General features: G+C 42.3%; 1 protein-coding gene across 1 annotated transcript in view; it reads right to left on the minus strand.

The window, feature by feature from the left end:
* Window positions 1-20,271, minus strand: part of bbs9 (Bardet-Biedl syndrome 9) — a 149,625-nt gene that overhangs the window by 40,872 nt on the left and 88,482 nt on the right. Inside the window, exons 20-21 of the mRNA XM_051076228.1 lie at window positions 14,842-15,091; window positions 5,338-5,448 (exon numbers count right to left, since the gene is read on the minus strand). Of these exons, the coding sequence (XP_050932185.1) occupies window positions 5,338-5,448; window positions 14,842-15,091 (361 nt within the window). The remainder of the gene's footprint in view (window positions 1-5,337; window positions 5,449-14,841; window positions 15,092-20,271) is intronic.

Consider the following 20,271-nt stretch of genomic DNA (forward strand, 5'->3'; position numbering starts at 1 on the left):
TCGATAACTGAAAGTCACCAAAGTTACATGGTGCAAAAACAGAGTGGAGAGAGGTGCACTTCTCCTGATTACAAGTCAGTTAACCATCAACACGATTCAGAAGCTGCTATTTTAAGCAGTTTGCTGTACACAAAAACATCAGTTATCTACCTTCCATCTTCATAGGTTCCACAAATGCTGTGAAAATGCAAATGTGCAAATGGGTTTAGTGAACTGGGACTAAAGAAATCTCTACTGTAACCCAGACCAACAGTCGTTCAGCTCAGCTGGCAGCTCCTTTGAGACAAGGTAATGCAGGTTGATTGAAGGTTTTACAGAAGGACTGACTTTCTCAAAGCTTAAAAATCCCTCTCTGACTCATCGGCTTCTCTTTATCTACATTTTCTTGGAGATGGTTATAGATTTACAGTAATAAAGACAGTCCGTAATGGATAACAGCTTTTATCTGGATTCAGCACCTAATGGATAAAGCTACAGCTATTGCTAATGCACAAAAGACATTACTAATGGGTGAAGGTGAATAGCTAATGGTAACTGGTAATATGTGTAAGGTGCAATACTGACATGCCTGAACGACTGACAGCAGACATTGCTACATCTATTTGATGCTAATATAGCTGAGGCACAGCTGAATAACAGAGGACAAGGTCTCATGATGGTGGCTAATAGCTGTTAGCATAAATCTATAGTGGCTGTGTTGGTACATAATGTGGCTTAATGAGATCACTGACCGCAGACTGACACTGGCCCTGATGAGTCCTCCACTGACTCACAGACAAAACGCAGGGAAGAGAGCAAGACTCAGTGTTTGGTCGGGGTTCAGATTTTGCTCAACTCTGCAAGAGAGAGTGTGTGTGGTGTGAGTGTGTGTGTGTGTGAGAGAGAGAGAAAGAGCTAAAATATGAGTGTGTGTTCTATATCTTTTCATATGCACTGTATGTGCATGACAGAAGAAGCTGGACAGAAGAAGAAACTGTACGTAGACCTGGACTTTCTTGTTGGAGTGTGTATCTGCATCCAGTTGTGTGCACATATGTGTGTGTGTGTGTGTGTGCTCTGGATGGTGTCTGTGATCCCAGGTGGGCTGTAGGGGAGGAGCAGAACAACAAAAAGGGATGCAGCGCCAGGAAAGAGGAGAAGGAAGACACTCTCCCTTTCATCTCTCTTTCATCCCTCCTTTTCAAGCTGGGGAGAGAAAGAGAGAGCTTGCTACACTCTTCCTCCTCTCTCTCTCCCTCTCTTTCTCTCTCTGTGTCCCACTCTCAGACGCCTTTTGATGTCTTTCAAGTCGACCAAATGTGCTTTCCGGGCCGCCATGCACTCTAACAGAGAGCTCTGTGTGTGTGTGTGTGGTGCCGGGTTTGGCATGGCGCCTAATTACTTTTAAGTCATAGACAGGTAGGCGGAAGGTGTATGCGTCTTTGTCTGAAAAATAAGAGCTTTGAACTGATTTGTTCTCCACCACCTTGTTCCCTGGTTTTATAGGAGCTGTGAGCTGCCTGGTACACCCACAGGCTTCTCTGGCATTTCGCCACCATCAGACACAAACACTCTACTGTATGTCTAGCTGTGGACAGAGAGCCACTAATGCACTGGCATCATATTATACACTCATTTTATCTTAGCACAGATATGTCTGTATCAACAGACAATATGTAAGAAGAAATGCAGGAATAGAATTTCCAGTAATCTGCAAACACTGTGGCTATTTTGCCCACTTGAGACTAATAACAGGATTATTATTATTTTTCAAGTGTAAAATGCAAATCTGAGTGACAAATATAAAGGATTCCTATCAAAATGTTTGTTAATGTTGAGTGTGTAGTTTTTTAGAGGGGAAATTTTTTTATGTCTTTATCACATGACATCAAAGTGAGAGAAAAACTGGGCATGTATTGGGAATGCTGTGCTTCTGTACAGTATGTGTGAGGTACATGGGTAAAATCAGCTGTCATGGTGTAATGTCATAGATATATAATAAATATTTAGGACAATTAAAACCAAAAAACAATATCAATTTTGGCTATTCCAGCAAATTTAAGATATGACAAATCAAAGTATTTCATCACAATGAGACAGAAATCATCAGTCTAATATTGCTATCAATCAGTTTTACTCCTGACATTGCCCATGGCGTTCTAATAGAAGTAGCGATAATAATAAAAAAAGATTAGAAAGAAATGGATGTTATCCTCCTGAGTCGAGCCTTTATAGGTTTAATAAACAATCACACTTCTGTTTCTTATTTTCCCTCTGTGTTTTTCTGCATGATGATGATGATGATGATGAGGAGGAGGAGGAGGAGTGGTGGGTACAGGACAAGCCTGGACATGATGCTACCCTTCCCTTCTCACCCCTCCCTTCGTCCCCAAATCAGTTCCCTCCGTCCCTCCTTCTTCCTCCTCTTGCTTTAAGTGCAAACCACAGACTTACTCTGGAGGTTTCCATGACAAACAATACTAATTAGGGATCATTTTCCTTTTGGTTTTTTCAATCCGGTCTGTAGGGCAGAACTGAAACAAAACAGTGACGTGTGTGTGTGTGTGTGTGTGTGTGTGTGTGTGTGAATCACAGATGTAAAGTTGTAGTAAATCTCTGTTATGATATTAAGCTCAGGATCATCAGACAGACACACAATGAACCTCAAACAATTACACATCAGATGACAGAAATGTCAGATTTCCACTGACGCACCTCTCATATACAGAGTTAACAGTGTATTAGCATTGATCTTAATGCTGCACATGTAGTGTGAGTTTGACCTAGCACTGATAATCAAAGTATATTCATTCATATTTTAGACTCCTACATAAACATACTACATGCTACACAAACTTTATGGTGGATGGAACATCTGCTGGAGGGACTGAAGAAACTAAGGTTGGGCTTATGACAGGAAACAACAGGATTCAGGGGAAATGTAGTTAATTATTTGCTTTAGTCATTTATCACAGATCAATGTTTCCCAGATGCAGCTTCCCAAATGTGAGAATTTGCTCGTTTCATGTCACTGTAAACTGAAAGCCTTTTGATTTTTAAATTACTGGTTAAAAATGTAATTTTAAGACGTTAATGTGACAATTTCTCGTCAAAGTTGGAGTAATTAATTAGGTAAAGTTTGTTTTAATTTGAATATCCATCCTTGTGTGTGTGTGGATGCAGTAACTGTTTCTAAGCTCAGAAAACATACAGTGGTAAACCACAAAGATTTACAGGCTGTGTGTGTGTGTGTGTGTGTGAATGTATATGTACCATATATGAGTGTATATCTAATGATCCCTGTGTCGCCCTCTTTGTGTCTCCTGCAGCTCCCCTTCTCATTAGTGGCGCCGCCTGAGTGGATTAACCACATGTGTGTGCACGCACACACACACACACACACTCTCTCTCTCTCTCACACACACACACACACACACACACACAACTAACAAAAGTAGAGCCCATCAAAGAGAATCTATCTGCCATGGTTTAGGAAAGACAAACTGTCATAAAACACGGATTTGTCCTCAATGCAAACCAGAAGCCCGTCTCTGGCAGGAGACCGGTGTGTGTGCATGTGTGCACGGCCAGGAGCCAGGAAACAATATGTGTTTGTTGAAAGTGTGTGTTTAGTTGACTGAGATAGGGTGGTGTGTGTGTGTGCTTTCAGAGAGATCTGCAGATGAAACTCATCAGGTTTGTAACTAAATGGGATAACAAAATAAAACAGGGCAGGAAGGAAGAAAGAAAAAAGAAACTGAAGTGGCAGCCCACTTGACTGGGTTGATTAGGAAAATAAACAGAGTCAGAAGCTTCTGCTAAATGACCAGATATCTCCTCTGCCGACCTGCTGCGTCTCTATCAGACAGACGGAAAGAGGGACAAAGTGAGATCAGAGCCAGTTGGACGACAACACAAAGAGAGGAGAGAGTGAGAACGAGACACAGCAGACTCTGAATAGAGGATGAGAACGTGGTCCAACTCCCCAAACAGAGAAACAGTGTAGACCTGGCAACAGTAAGCCAGCAACACCGGACATGCTCCCAGCTCCACTCTCACAACGCCGGAAGACACAGTCCATAGAAATAACACTATGATAATAAAAGGATGTCCTTCGCTGTGATTATGGCCACAGTCCGATATGAAACACAGACTAATGCACAGCAGGGAATGACACGTATTTCCAGGCAAGAACATCCTCAAGAGCATTATGGGTTTTACACATACCATATGCATGAGAATGGGCAAATGAATGATGATTATACATGAGGGTTAGAAAGTAGATGGACCAGTAAATGAGCAGCAAAACAAAAGAGGCAATCTACTGGTTTTGGTTGAAGTACAGAGGCCTCAAACTTGGAAGTGCTGACTTTCATCCTAACCGCTTCACAGTCTGCTGCCCCAGTGCCTGCCGGAGGTCACAGTCTGATGAAAGGCAATCCTAAAGTCATCAAACCGACTGGCTTGTAACAGTGGTCCTGGCATCGCATATTCCTGCCCTCCCCTCCAACAAAACACATGTAGACTGAGTGAACAAACTCAAGATCCCCTCCAGTGTTTTAGCAAGGGGTAAAGAAGCGACACAGTTTCATGATCAGAGTGCTGCCATGATTGGAAAGTAAAGCAAAGGTGCTAGAGGCTCATGGGCCTGATCTTCGCTGTTCGCCATCTGTGGTGACAGCTATCAAAAGCCACTTTTACAAAGAGTTCGCACTATATTGCCGTTAAGAAGACCCTTGATTACGCCACGTCCACTGCTGGCTTAAAGGAGGGCAACAAAGCCCCCACTCCACTTTCATACATCTTTCAACGATTAGATGGAATAACGCTGCAACATTCCCGCTTCACTCAGGTTGTATAAAAGGGGCTAAAGTGAGACTTCACCCATACAGCACAAGTCACAGCAATATCAACTGCATCTGCAGGACCATGTTTATTGTTTGATTTCATCATTTGGCACCGACTAGAATCCGAACCATGCTGATTCTGTAGAGCAAGAGCCAATGGCAGTCAAAGTGGTATGTGCAAATAACAGATGAGACAGAGCACTGTGCCGTGAGGGAAAATGGGGTGGATTACAACAGTGTGACAGACAGTGAACAGATATCAGTGTCAGGGCTCTGCTCAGGATTTACTGACAAGCTGGGAGCAATGCTGCGGATGTACCGATGGAGTGATGTATTTTGATACGGGTCGGTTGGAAATGTGACAAGGTGAAGCAGAGCCACTGAGGGGTCTGAGAGCCGGAGAGTATTCAGCTCCAAATAAAGAAACAAAGAAGGGAAGGAGAAAAGGATGGCAGTACACTACAGAGGAGACGAGTAGAAAGATGAGTAATGGAGGAGTTTGTGCTCCTACCTTTCTTGGCTTTCTTAGATGGCTGTTTCTTCTTGATGAACTTGGCGGCTTCCTGTTGAAGTTCCAGTTCCTCCCCATCACCAGCCACCTCTGCAATGGGTTCAACACCTCCTGCATGACAGGTAGAGAGAATCCATCAGTAAATCATTTTTGTCAGCACACGCGTTTATAACCCAACTATAAATGTTTTCATTCTCCAACCACGTTTTCCCAACAGTTGTGAGATTTGAACTAACTGATGGTATGTCTACACAGAAAGTGTATTTCAGTTGTCCATCTCACATACAGATACAGTTATACTATCATCTATTTTAATCAATTCAGCTGAGGACACAGGCCACATAACAGCTCCTGTTTCTTTTATTTTAATGTGTGTAACTACAGTGATTGTTCATTGTACAATGCAATACTGTGCATGAACGCCTCCTGTGTGGGCACATACTGAGCACCACACCTGCTGCTGCTGCCCTGCAAATGTGCTACTCACGCTACTCCACCTCTGCGTATACTCTGTTTGATAGCTGCAAGGTTTGCAGCCCCGAATTTGAGACCGTGTGGACTTCTTGAAGTCTCTTTGTCCCACGTCACTGTCCTTTTTGTCCTCTGTCATGAAGCAGGTTGGCTCTTGAGAAAAGAAGCAGTTTTTCTTTGACAACTTCCTCTGTCTGTCTGAGTTAAGACACATCAAATGTCTTTATTCCACTTTATTCCACTTTAACATATTTCAAGTTAAAGTGCGACTATATTTAACTGGTGTTTGATCCCTTGATCTGTAAAACCATTAGGTTGGTATAACAGCATGCAAACACGTTAGAAGTTCTGTGGTGAGTAGTTTTTACCATTTCTGTGACTTTATTATTTGATTCTATTGATAGAGAACACCCCATCATGTACACATTGACAACACTAATATATTCTTTGTTTCCAATGTCCTGCGTCTTCATGTTATATTCAGCAAAGGATAATAAAGTAGTAAACATCATTAGAACATGAAAATTGTTAGTGTTAGTCACTAATACAGGCTTTTCTTTCTCCTACTACAAATAATATGTGGTATAGACTTCTGCTCCAAGGCAACTGGTTTCTATGTTATTCCTGCATCAGGCCAATTTGTTCATCAGAAATAAAATCTCTAAATTATACCCGACTCCTGCATCATCACACAGTTCTTCTCAGTGTGTTTGCATGCATTTACAGAAAAATGTATGTACTGAATGTAGATGTTTTCAGGGGTTTTGCAGAGGAAGAAATGCAACATGGATGTGTGTGTGTGTGTGTGTGTGTGAACTTGCATGGGTGAGGGTGTGATTGTGTGTGTGTGTGTGTGTGACGAAATCCCTGCTCGAATCCCATGGATCAGTCTGGATTTAGGGAGCTCCTGAGGCCGATGAATTGGACGCCTTGTCTCCTCTCCGTCCCACCCCTCTGTCTCCTCTTCATCCCCCTTCCTCATTCCTCCCCTCTCTTTTTCCTCTCCTCCCTGTCTGTATCTCCTCCGTCCTCATCCTTTTCCTCTTGCCAACCTACCTTTTTGTCTCCTCTCCTCCCTCTTTCTGTCTGTTCCTTATCGTTTTTCTGTCCTGCTTCTTTGTCTATCTCTCATTTCTCTTCCGCTCTTTCCATCTTATTCTGACATTTTCTTATGTCCATTTTTCTTCTTTTCATCCCTCTCTTTCTCCTCATTTCCTCTCCTCCCTGAGGATTGTGTCCAGTTTCACGGTACTTTCATTTAACATGCACTGCACACACATGCCTTTGTGTTGAGTGTGTTTGAGTGTGTACGAGACAGAGTGTGTGTGTCTGCCATCATGTCTACTTTATGGTGTCTGAGAATGTGTGTGTGTCTCCATCTCCCCCACTGCGTCTTCGTCTCTCTGAGTGTGTGTGTGTGTGTGTGTGTGTGCAGATTACCCTAAGCCCTCTCTAATATTTATCCTGGCCTTTTCTAAAGCCAATCTTGTTCTCTTTGGTGAGAGCACAGCCTGTGGCTTCACACACACACACACACTCACACACACACACTCACAGTTGTTTGAAATGGGATATGCCTCGCTCTTAATTGGGCAGGTGTTTTTCTTAGGCGAGTCGTTTTTTTTAACGCTGTCTTACAATTTCATGGGGAATGTGTGCGTCTGTGTGTGTGTGTGTGTGTTTTAACCTTAGTCTTACATCAACATGAGGTAAGGAAACAGCCCACCTCTGGAGCAACGCTGAAACAAAATCACATCACACACACACATCGACCGTCTCTTAGCGCTGACCTCTCACGCATTCCTCCCGCTCCCTCTCTCTCTCCCTCTCTCGCTCTGTAAATAGTAGGCGTAGCGCTGCCTGGTCAGAGTTGTGGTGTGTATCTGTGTTTCCCTCGGCCGTGGTCAGGTCTATATTTGTCTCACTGGTCGGGTTATCAGTTTTAGACAACCCTGAGGTTTAGACTCTATACTCTGCACCACATCACACTTCAACACCCGAAAAAAGCAGCAGAGTGGAAGATGACACTGTAATTATAGTTGTTATGTTATAGAAACTGTAACACAAATAGGGTTGAAGTCGTGATGGTGGTGATGCTTTAGCAGCAGCAATAATAACAGATGAAAGTTGTTAAAAGAACTGCCCCCAAAGAGCAACTTAACATCAGATGAAGATTTATTTTTTGCTGACTTCCAGTGGTTTATCACCTCACTGCTGTGATGTGGAGCCAGAGGTGCAACAAACCTTTGAACTTTCAACCAGAGGAGGCAATGAAACATTTGTTTTTAGCCATTAAAATACTCCATGAGCTGTGTCAGACCATCCTAAACTGCACACAGATTCTCTCAAAAATTTCAACACTGCCCCCAAGAAACTGTGGTAATAGTATTCTGTAATGCAGTGCAGTGACAGGGACATAAAACCTGAACACTCTCTCCATAAGCTGAATAAGCCATAACATTCAGCAGCATGGTTGGCTCCTCAGCTTGTTAAAGTCACCAGGAAGTCTCCTGTTTCTGTTATTACAGACTGGATCTCTGTAAGAACCCTCAATATGAAAAAATCCTTCAAATTAAGAGCCAGTCAGCAGGATTAGGAAAGGTTTAGGACAGTCCAGGAGACAACGAGGACTATTGCTACTTTTACAACTACTATTTCTTAATGTTCTCTTTTACTGCAACTTGCACCTGGATCATCAATCATTCCTAATGACAATGATTCTTCTGTGGTCCTCCATTCTTTGTAACAGATGTGGAGGATGTGCCGACTTGCTGCAGAGAAACTGAACCTGACATTTCCACCACAGAAACAGATCCATGCAACAAAACTGTTTAAGGGCTCTGAGAAGTTTGTGGAGACAGTTGGACAGGACATACCTGGAGACAGTTTGGAGGAAACCTGAGTGGCGTTCATAGACTGGTTTGGGAATGTTCTGTACAGTTACAGAAATTTCTGGAATATTTCTACAGTCTGAGGCATTCAAGGAGATTTAAGGAGCAGAGTTTCAGGGACCATCTGTAGAAGCTTAGCGACCGATTAGATATGGTTTGTTTCAGTTTTGAGAGGTATCTTTTCAGGACAGTTTGGAGCAGCCACTTTAGAGATTGTTTGGACAGCTTGGTGCAGTTTTAATGGACTGGATATGGCTGGGGACAGTCTAAGACAGTTGTAAACCTGTGTGCAACTGTCTGAGACATTTTGGACATGTGTGGGTCTGTTTGTATATAGATGGGAATGGTTTGGGTTGGTCCGTGACAATTTGAGGACAGCTTGAAGAAGGTTCAAGCCATTTTGTGACAGTTTGGGACAGTGTGGGACTGCTTGGGCAGGTCTGTGACAGTTTGGGGCCACTTGGGGCCAGTTTTGGAACAACTCTGGACAGCTTGGTTGAGGGGTGAAGCTGCTTCCAATAGACAGCTCTGTCTTGGTCTACAGTGTGGAGACACTTGTGCATTCCTGCTTTATTCTGGGCTGCGGTTTGAAGATGGGGGTGACACTGTGCTGCTGTGGTTACCAGCAATTTGGCTGTGGGCTTTACGCTATTTCAATCCCCCCTCAATGTACACGTCTTTGTACACACACATACACACACGTATAGTTTGTTAGACCCACAAATTTGCACTCACACACACACACTGACATACTTTTGAAAACACACATCAAAAGCCAGGAAGTGTGATTCCTTTAAAAACTGGTGTGTGTGTGCTTCAGACACCTGATCTCTTCTGTCTAGCTTTCAGCCTAAACCTGCGAGCTACAACAAAATCTTTCTCTCACACAAACACATTAAATAAGCTGTATGTTAACTATTGACAAAAGAGGCTCTGCCATCTCAGTGAAGTGACTAAAAGTGCAAAAATGGAATTAGGCGCTCTTAGACAGTGACTCAAGGCACAAAATTAAATTCTTTTAGTTTGTAAGCAGCAGAAAGAAACCACCCCAGGCTTGGCAAACTACAACCCTCTAACATTTTAGATTTATTGAACGATGAGCTTCAGGTAATGATTGATTCTTTCCAAAATAGAGCTCTGCTGATGTATATATAGCGTTCTGGAAGAAGAACTCTTCAATTTGCAAACACCACAGAGACAGAACAAAGACAGCTGGTCAGGAGTACACACAAGGCTTGACCTACACTTACACATACTACATGTATTTTCCTTTGCTCTGTGTCCTCTGAACTTACACATACACATACATACATATGTGCACACACATTCACACACACACACACACACACACACACACACACACACACACACCACACACACACACACACACAAACGCAGCCCATCTTCTCCCCTCTCTTTAAGTCTAAAATAGATGCAGGCCCCAAACCACAGCTACCAGTGGAAGACTGTGAAAATAACTGCAACACACACATGCACTATAGGGGTGTGTGTGGATAGGAGGATGTGTGTGTGTGTGTGTGTGTGTGTGTGTGTGTGTGTGTGTAGTCGGTGTGTCTACTTGCTTTCAATCAAACATAAGCAAGAGAAGAGAAGAGAAAAAAGTAAGAAAGGACAGGACCTGAGTTACATTTGGTAAAAAAAATAAAGCATGATTCAATGCATAAATGCATAAAAAAGAGATTAACTTATGGCACAATTTTGAAAAGAAGAGAAGATAAAATAAGTATGGAGAACAAGAGAAGATGCCGAGTGCTCACTGTGTTGCACTGTATCCAGGAACGCTTAAAGGAGATGATCTTGAAGATGAAAAAGTGATCACAGTGAGGAAAAGAAAAGTTCTTCAGGAACTCTTAGAAATGATATACAACACACTGTAAAAACTACACAGCAAAACATAATAAATAACGTCAGCACTAATATCAAAAGAGAGAGAGAGAGTGACAACACTGCAAATCATATCACTCAAAATAAAACAGTCACATCAGCAGAGATCATGAAGTTGTTTCAGGTTTTTTTTCAGCAATGTCGAGGCAAAGTGGCAAAGTGCCACATGCGGAATTGCTGAATGAACATTGCTGAACATTGCCCCAGGCTTAACAAGCTATAGAGCATATAAGATGAGGAGAACTACAAAAAAAAACAAAAAAAAAACAACAACCTTTAACTGGAAAAATGTGTCTACATTGGACATTTCCCCGCCTGAAGAAAGTTTTTTCTTTTCTCAGAAGAGAACAACAGAAAATGAAAAACAACAGATGAGAAATTGATCAAAGACAAAAAATAAAAGACTATTACAGAAGATTAACTGCAGGTTAAAACAAAGAAAAAAAAAACGCAGAAAAAACAGAGCACAGCAGACACAGACTAAGTGCTGCCAAAAGCGTTGCTCACTGCAGTGAAATAAGTCATCTAGAGAGATAAAGTGTGTATATACAGTATGTGTGTGGGAGAAGACTTTAATATACACACCTCCATGGTTGAGGTCAGTTCAAAGCTATGCTGACAGCACGCTGACTAATGAACCATGTGATAAACACTCCTGATTTCACCAGGTGTGTGCGCGTGTGTGTGTGTGTGTGTGTGTATAGAGTGCAGCTGTTGAGGCCAGTTGCTCTGATGATGATGTCATAAGGGTGAAACAGAGGGTCATGTGACAAAGGGAGAAAGAGATAAATACAGTGGGAAGAGAAAAAATGAACTCGCAACCTGGATTAAATTAACAATAACACTGATGTTAACAGTTGCATATGTTAATGTTGAGAATATTATCTTAATTTATTGGTATAAAATAATAATCCTTTGGCTCAGTGCGCAGAAAAACTTTCCACCAAAACACCTTATCATTATTAAAAACAGCCACTCCTACATTTGGCCTTCACAGGCTCCATTAACTTAATTCATGTGTGTTTCTTCTGCCTGTAGATAATTAGGTAAATAGAGATGAAGTGACGATGGACGCTCCTCATCCTCAGCGGTCGCCATCTTGGCCACGCAGCCGAAGGTGAGGGACCACTAATGTATTTTCAAACTTGAGAAATAAACATAACTGACTTGAGACACAGCTATTAGTTTTTTTTTTTAACAAAACCAGCTCCTGTAATTTGCCAGTGGTTAAATTATCATCTGGCTGGAACAAAGGTTTTTATTACAAGGGAGAAAGGGAAATATTTTATTACTCATCTGCCCCTGTCGTATTAATCTTGTCCAAATGAGGCTTTATCCTCATTGGGACTGATTAAACTGATAAAATAAACCTTGCTTTATATAAACAGATGTGAGGTGGAATCCTTCAGAAAAGGACAAAAAAGAAAACAGGTTTTGTTTTTCTTTCCACCTTAAATTGCTCCCTCCATCTGTCCTAACATTGAACAAACTCCTCTCTTTTTTCTCTCTCTCTCTTTACTTTTGGATAAAAAGGTGAAGCTTTGACAATGAGAGCGATAATGTCAGTCTCAGTGTGTGTGTGTGTTTAGAAGTGGGTGTGTGTTGTAAGGTTTTTATTTCCAGGAAACTCTCACATAAACACATTTACACTGAGATACACACACACTCAGCACCAATGAAGTGGGGCTTGTTGTGTGGTATCCTAGTGTGTGTGTGTGTGTGTGTGCATGTGTGTGTATGTGCGTGTCTGTGGTCTTGGAGGGAAACGGTTGCCGCCGGTGTTGTTGGAAATGTAAACAAATGTGTATGTTTACGGGCGGGTGAAAAAGCAACATCTGAGACGGCTAACAAACGACTGTTTACTGACGCACTGTGTGTGTGTGTGTGTGTGTGTGTGAATGTTGGCAGCAGACCAAAGGAGAGAGGGGAGACCGCATGACAAGGAAACAAAAACACAAACACTCTCTGCTTCTGCACACACGCACACACGCACACACACACACACACACATTAATTGATTCAGTTATGATCCACTGAACTTTGTGCTGAATTACTGTAATCACTATAATGACTTTTAAACAAGCCTTTAAAGTTTTACAGACTTTTATTTTACCACTTTCTCTTTCACTCTCTCTCACACTCACTCTCTCACACATACACACACACACACACACACACACTTAACACCACTAATTCTCAAAGACAAAGAGTTTTATCTATAATAAACTGTGGAGAAAATCAGGATTAGTATTCATCCCAAACGAGTCGGTATGCGATGTTTGGTCCAATACCTGACCTTCTTTGGTTTGGTTTGGCCTGTGCAGAGTAATAATTATGCTTAAATCAAGTCAAGCTGTCAAATTAGGTCTATTTGCACAACACAACTGCCGGACAGCAGCTGTGTGATAGTTAGGACAAATGAGAAACCAAAGCTGGAAGAGCCTGTGATGCTATTTAGATCTGGTGCTCATGTTTTCCTCGCAAGTTGCAGCAGCGTTGGACAGAGAGCTGTGGAACACAAACAATCAGACACAGTGCTACTGTTGAACCGATGACGACGGCATCACCTGGATGTTTTTATGACTCTGTTCGAGCCCTGCTCAGTGACAGGTGATTGATAAGGTAAAAGGAGCTCTCCTTACATGCACATACAACATACTGTAGGTATTGGATGTATTCAAATCCACATTTGATGGATGACAGCACAAATGCAGATGAAGTTATAACCTTTAAACCTTCTGCAGAATCACTCAGAGTTGGACTGCACATGCAGGTAACAAGAGCTCATCACCTTCTACCTTAGGCTAACTTATCAATCACGTTGTGTATATTTGAAGATATGCAGGCTGGAATAATTTGTATCAATGATGCTGGATGACTGACATTTATGTTTGTTTTTTGTCCCAGCCCAGCAAACAGACACATATAGAACATGCAACAAAACACAAACCTTAGCTACACCAAACAGGAGTGATCTTTTTCTTCTCAATAATAATTAGACAAAAATGACTGATTTTAGTTTTTAGTTTTATGTGTGTAACCCAGAGAAGGAAGGAGGAGGTTAAAGTGAAGAGGGAGAGGGGGAGGGAGGAAAGAAGACAGACTGTAATTGATGATCTTGTCAGAAACACCTCTATAAACTTGAGCCAAGACTAAATGATCCGTAAGGTGTGTGTATGTGCGTGTTTGTGTGTGAAAGAGTGTATGCATACGTATGATTTTATGAGTGTGTCTACCTTCCAAATGTAACCATATGAGTCAAAGCATGTGTGTATATCCATGTTTTTACGAGTGTATCTGCACTGCATCTGATGTGGATGTATACAGTATGTGTATGTACTTGTAGTATTTTTTGCATATATCTGTGTGTGTGTGTGTGTGTGTAGAGATGCGTTTAAATACGAGTGTATGTGTTGGCTGTAAGGTGTAGCATGAATAGGTTTCATGTTTTCTTCTGTTGGAGCCTAAAATCTTCACCAGGGGACCATTTTATATGAGGCTGTCCACCAACACACACAGTACAACAACACACACACACACACACACAGGAATATCCAGACACAGCTTTAGAAAATATAACAGATTCATCTAACTTTATTTATACTCTTTTTTTATCTCAAGCTGTTGTTTCAACTGTACAAACTAAATATGGACAGATTTAGGTTTTCACACATTCCCGTTACTGGAAACTGATCAAATTCCATGCACAGAGGAAAGCTGTGAGATAGAGTTAAAGCTCTGAGAAGCTAATAAGTGAACCTTCAGTTTAGAGTATCTTATCCCAGACTCAAAGGTCAAGAATGAACATGAATGCCTGACAAAACCAGACGTTTGTCAGTGCCTTCCAAAAGAAACCATATTACCATTACATAGATGACAACATGACTCATATATATCTGATCTGCCACTGTTATGGTTAAGGTCAGGGAGAGATCGAGGCTATGGTTGAAAGACATTGGCAATGACTCTTGGAAACTGGATGCAAACCAGCGTCTCAGGTGTCAAGGTAAGATGCTTTTTACCCCCAACCATCCACCTCAAACATCCAACTATTACTGTTCATGGCACAGTGGTTCAAGAACACACTGCGCAAGCACACACGTGCTGTACAGCTTTGTCCACGTCTGAAACAGTTTGTGACCTACCTCATTTCCCAGCCTTCGTCCTAATCTCATTTGCCATCCGCCATCCCTCCCCTCCCCTCCCCTCCCCGGCCCACCCACGTCTCCCAACTCACCGGGAGCAGCCAGGTTCTGGACCTGGGCGGGGACCTGGACGTTGGCTTCAGATGCCAGGGTCAGACGGCCTCCCTTGCCGATGCGATCGCACAGCAGGGTGATGTGCTTTTTGAGGCGGGCGGTGTCACGGGGGAGGCCCAGCACAGGACCTCCTGCCTGGGCCAGAGACGTGGCCTGGTCTTTGGGGCTCCGTGACAAGCAGCTCCGCAGGAGGTGGGAGACGGCAGCGTCGCAGCTCTCCTCCCAACCCTGAGGAGACAGGAGGAAGATGAAGAGTGAGAATATGTCTGACAATTCATAATGTTGTTGAGTGAAGGGAAATGGGGGGTGAGGGAGGGGAAATGAGGGAGAGTAGGTCACAGGAAAGATGGATAGAAAGGAGGGAAAGGGAAGATGAAGATAAGATGGAAAAGAGGCAGAAAGATTCAATGAACCATCATTGACCTTAAATCTTGATGCTTTAATGATGTTCTTGACATTTAAAAAAGAGCAACAAAACAATAAAACATGTGCAACTGAGAGGGAGGAAAACACACACACACACACACACACACACACACACACAGACACACACACAGCTGTAATAAAAGGTAGTGAGAGGTGAGAAGCTTGTCTCTTGTCACTCTCTCTCTCTTTCTGTCGTCTCTGGCCGAGATATCTTGTCTGGGCATCTCTGATCTCTCTCTCTCTCTCTCTCTCTCTCTCTCTCTCTCTCTCTCTCTGTCACACACACACACACACACACACACACCTATCTATCTTGTCTTACAAACCCCTGAATCTATAACCATCCCTCTCAACGGGTGACAGTGGATGGGTGAGTCTGAGGCGGAGGCGGTGTGTGTGTATGTGTGTGTGTGTGTGTATGGGTGTGTTGACAGGTACCCTCCCATTTTCCCTAACCCCCTCCGCCTCCCCCTCCTCCCCCTGCCTGCCGCCATGCTGATAGGCCCCTAATGAGCCATAATGACAGGTAATCAACCCTGTAATGACGATGACAGAGAGACAGAGACAGAGACAGGGAGAGACAGAGAGAGAGAGAGAGGGTTGCAGAAGGTCAAGGAGATGAGATGATGACAGAGAGGAAGACAGATATTAGAGACAGAAAAAAAGACGAGTGGAAAGACGAAGGGCGAGCAGAGATAAGAATGGAGGAAAGAGAAGACAGAAGAGAGAGAAAAAGAGTCTGGAAGAAGAGAAAATGAAAGAGGAGGAGCAGGAGCGGGAAGAGGAGGAGGAGATGGGAGGTGGGTGACCTATTCTTACCACAATACCTCACCAGGTTATCAAATACTTGGAACAACATAACTGCAGGTTTCTGTGGAAACTTGGCACACTCATGCACGCGCACACACTGACACATACGTTCCACATGCTGCGGAGGAAAATTAAATGTCTTTAAACTGCAGACATTCATCCTCCTGAACAAGAAGAAAGGAAGCAAAGAAAGGTGGAGCGGAGCGGGTTTGGACCGAGGCCAGAGCGATAAATTAAGACAAAGTTCCCACTAATGCAGAAATAGGAGGGAAGTTTGTTTCCTGTACCCAGGAACAAGAGAGGGTCTGTATTATATTCATCTCTGATATTTGAAGCCTAAAGCAGTTTGTGTTGGTGAACATGTGCCGCTTTTTAAAGAATGAAAACCACTTTCTTTGATTTAGTTGAGCATTGATTCACAAAAGGCATTTTTTTCAGTGGAACAAGCAATAAACACAATACTGGTGTCACCTTTTACAGATGATATGATGAAAATGCTCTGATGCGCTGAGGAGAAGTGAAAGTAAAAGGCTTGCACCCTCATACACTGTACCTAAACCTCTCTATTTGAGTTACTCTTAAAGACTCTCTGGATCAGACTCTCAGTTTAACTGTGGTTATAACTGTCTGTACTGTCTGTAATCAATCCACCTGTTGACACTTTGATGAGGACGCACATAAAAGTATAAGGTTTTGATAATTTTCTGTTATTAAATCTTATAAGTCCTTAAACAGTCTACAGACTGCATCAAGATTATCAGATTTGACAAGGGGGAAATCCCAGGTGTGATTGCAACATCACTGGATGGCCATGGAGAAAATATTCCAGGGCCCAGCACACAACCTTGGAGGACTCCCAAAGAGACGGATAAAGGTTCAGACAGCAATCCCTCAGTCCTGACATCCTCATCATGGCTGGGAAAGTCATTTGAGAAGCCGGAGTTACGGCTCTGTGAGAACAATGTCGTACAGTCAGTCTCCAGGGGAAAAAAAATCATCCACACAATCACTTCCCTTGACCAAATCAGTAAATTCCTTTTTTGTAAAAACGGATCTGAAAGACTGGATTCGGTAGAGTCCAGTATGGAACTGTTACACTGTACGACTTCTGGGTGTAATCAACTTTAAACATGACCAATTACAGTAAACGCTTGTTAATAACCACAAGCCTTAATACGGTATAATGGAACCAGTGATGTGAATGGACAGCATGTGGGAAGATTTTAAGTGCACTAGACTGAGATTAAGTCAAAGCATGAACTAATTCACCTCATTATTTCAGCCTGTGCAATGTTACCAATGAAAATTAATGTTAACAGTAAGTCCTTCAATGTGCAAGTTGTTACATTTGTTAAAACTGAAGCCTTCAGTGGTTTTTAATGAAAGAACGTGTCACATGTCTTAAACATCTAGTAAAGCAACTCTATCACCAGACAAAAATATTAATATTGCAATCCTGCAAAACCTCTGATTCATTTTAATGGCAACTTTTCTCAAACTTTCACTTTTCACAATGTTTCCCATGGAAATACAATATAGTTAAAGTTAGGGAAAGATTGTGATTTATGGCAAATAAAACTATTGGTTAGAGTTTGGAATCTGAAACTCTCGGTCTTAGCAGGATAAAATAATGCATGGTGCAGAAAGTCCAGCTGGACTAACCAACAACTTCTCCAACCTAAATGACCAAAGAGGTTTGCTTGTCCCATTTTTTCCATGAGGACAGTCTTCAACTGACAGATTAATGCATTAATCTGTTTCTGACACAGAGACAGAATTAACTCTGGAGAGTTATCGATCGTGAGGTTAATAATACAAATACGGCGTTCACGTTAATGTACCAGGAATGTGCGCTTGCATGTATTTGATTGGTCACCGCAGCACGTTGCTGGATATGGCATTGCAGACTGGCCTGGTAAAATAAATAGCTTCAGGTGCATAATTGTCCAAAATATGGACGTTATTCCACAGGATTTCTTGGCAGAATGTTTTTGGTTGAACCAGTCATATGGAACTACACTGATTCAAAAATCCATCTGATACGTTTCATTAAAAAACAACACCTGGTGAAATACAATACTTACCCTATATGGCTCTGAAAAAAACTTTAACTTTGCCAATTGGAAACATTTCATCTTCTGTTCAATGGTTCTTTATATCAACATGAAGCTTTTTCTAAAAATGATCTTTACAGCACTGTAAATAGTTTCTGCAGAGGTGCAAGCCTAAAGAAACATTTCCATATAGAAATTTTTGGTCAAAAGTTCAGGGAGCCAGTGCGAGGCAGGCTGTACGGCCATACGACTGAGTCTGGTAAAGTAAACAGAAGGCAGGAGAATGTGGGGGTCATGCAAGAATAGCAGGCAGACAGACAACGTCAGCAACTCTGTTCAAGAGCTGACTGACAGATGGAAAAAGAGACAAAAGATGGAGAGAGAGGAATAAGGGAGGGTGGTTCAGAAAAAGTGGGAAAGGGACGGGAAAAGAGGAGGAACTGAAGGAGGAACAGAGACGGGACAAAAAAGAGAGAGCTAGAGAGACAGAAAAAAGAGAGAGAAGAGGAAAGGGGAAGTGAGGAAGAAAAGAGTGAGAGGGTGAGGAATGAGGAAAGAGGAAGACAGAGCAGAAACAGACAAGAAGAATTGTTGGAAAACAGAAGATGAGAACAAAGAGAGAAGAAAAAGCAATTAGCAATGAGGATGATGAAAGGTGCAGAGGATGAAGAGAAGAGGAGAAGGTAGAGTGAGAAGTTGGGGAGGAGGAAGAAAGAGGAAAACAAACAACAGCAGAGAGGAAGTGGGAGAAGAGGAGGATGAAGAGGGAGGAGAAGGAGAGAAGCTGGAGGAATGCAAGGAAGGAGGAGGTGGCGTTCTGCATGGTTGCAACTAAATGAGACGTTACGTTAGATGCCACACAGATGCATTTCCTCTGGTGCTCCTCCTTCTCTTCCTCCTCTTCCCTCTATTCACCTCTTTCAGTGCAGACAGAGAGACTTTCTCCTCCCCTTTCTCCTTCCCCTGCTCTCTTACTCTAAATAATTCTTTCTATTTTTCTTTCAGATAAAGAACTCTGAGCGTAGACATCTGCTGTAAGAAGAATGCCTCCTGTCGAAATCACAAAGTTTCTAGGAGGGAAGAAAACCTTACCTTGTTTTCTGATTGGCAGCCGCACATTTTTGGCATTTCTAGAGTTCCCTGCACTTTGTACCTCAGCTGGATAATCACATAATCTACGCTAATGTGACAGATGACATGTAGGTCTTAGGTCATTTGGTATTCTGTTACATATTTAAATTTTTCTGTGCTTTATGGAGCACAGATGTGTGTCTGTGTCTACTGGGACACAGAGAGAAATAAGGTCTAAAATGGTGATTATTACTGCATTCTTATTTTAACCTGTAACCCCAATTCAGCTGGGGACAAGAAAGACATGCACCCTCTTACATGTGCTCCCCCCTTTGTTACACTTTTACAGTTGTAGTTTAGATGCTACAGCCTCTCTAAACTGTGTCCTCTCACTGTCTGACAGTCAGAATTCAGATAAGGGAAATTCTAAATTAATAAAAAACACTTTCCACTCTTTTGTGGATTGTAGTTAAAAATGTAAATACAGTGTTGGCAAGGAGAGTGAAGGTCATTTTGAGCAGGGTTACCGACATATCATTTCTAATTGTTTTGTTATGGAAAGAAAGTAGACTACCTTCATTATAACGTGATATCTGCTAGGTATCATGAATCAAACTAATGGATGAGGGCTGACAGAATGACACTGGTCATGATAAACTATGGAGGAGTTAATAAATGAATCAATCATTAGCATATAGAAGCAGTAGGAGTGATGGATATAGTGCAGGATGACTGGCAGAATAAATTAAAAAAAAAAGAGTTGGAGCATCAAAGTCTGTGACTCCTCCTCCTCCTCCTCCTCCTCCTCCTCCATCTCTCCTCCCTCCACTTCATCCCTTTAACCCTTCTCTGTCCTCCTTTAATCCAACTCCTCATCCTTCCGTCCTTTTCTGTGTGTGGCTTTAGTCTTGTCCATGACATTCCTGGAATTTATCGCACTGAAAGGAGACTCACTGAGAGACCGACTGGCATTCACCTGGAATAACCTCACCTGCCCGGTCACAGGGAAGGTCAAAGGTCAAGTGGTTTGTAACTCAGAGGGATATG

Source organism: Lates calcarifer, linkage group LG15 (assembly GCF_001640805.2).
Source record: "Lates calcarifer isolate ASB-BC8 linkage group LG15, TLL_Latcal_v3, whole genome shotgun sequence".
Classification (NCBI taxonomy): Eukaryota; Metazoa; Chordata; class Actinopteri; family Centropomidae; genus Lates; species Lates calcarifer.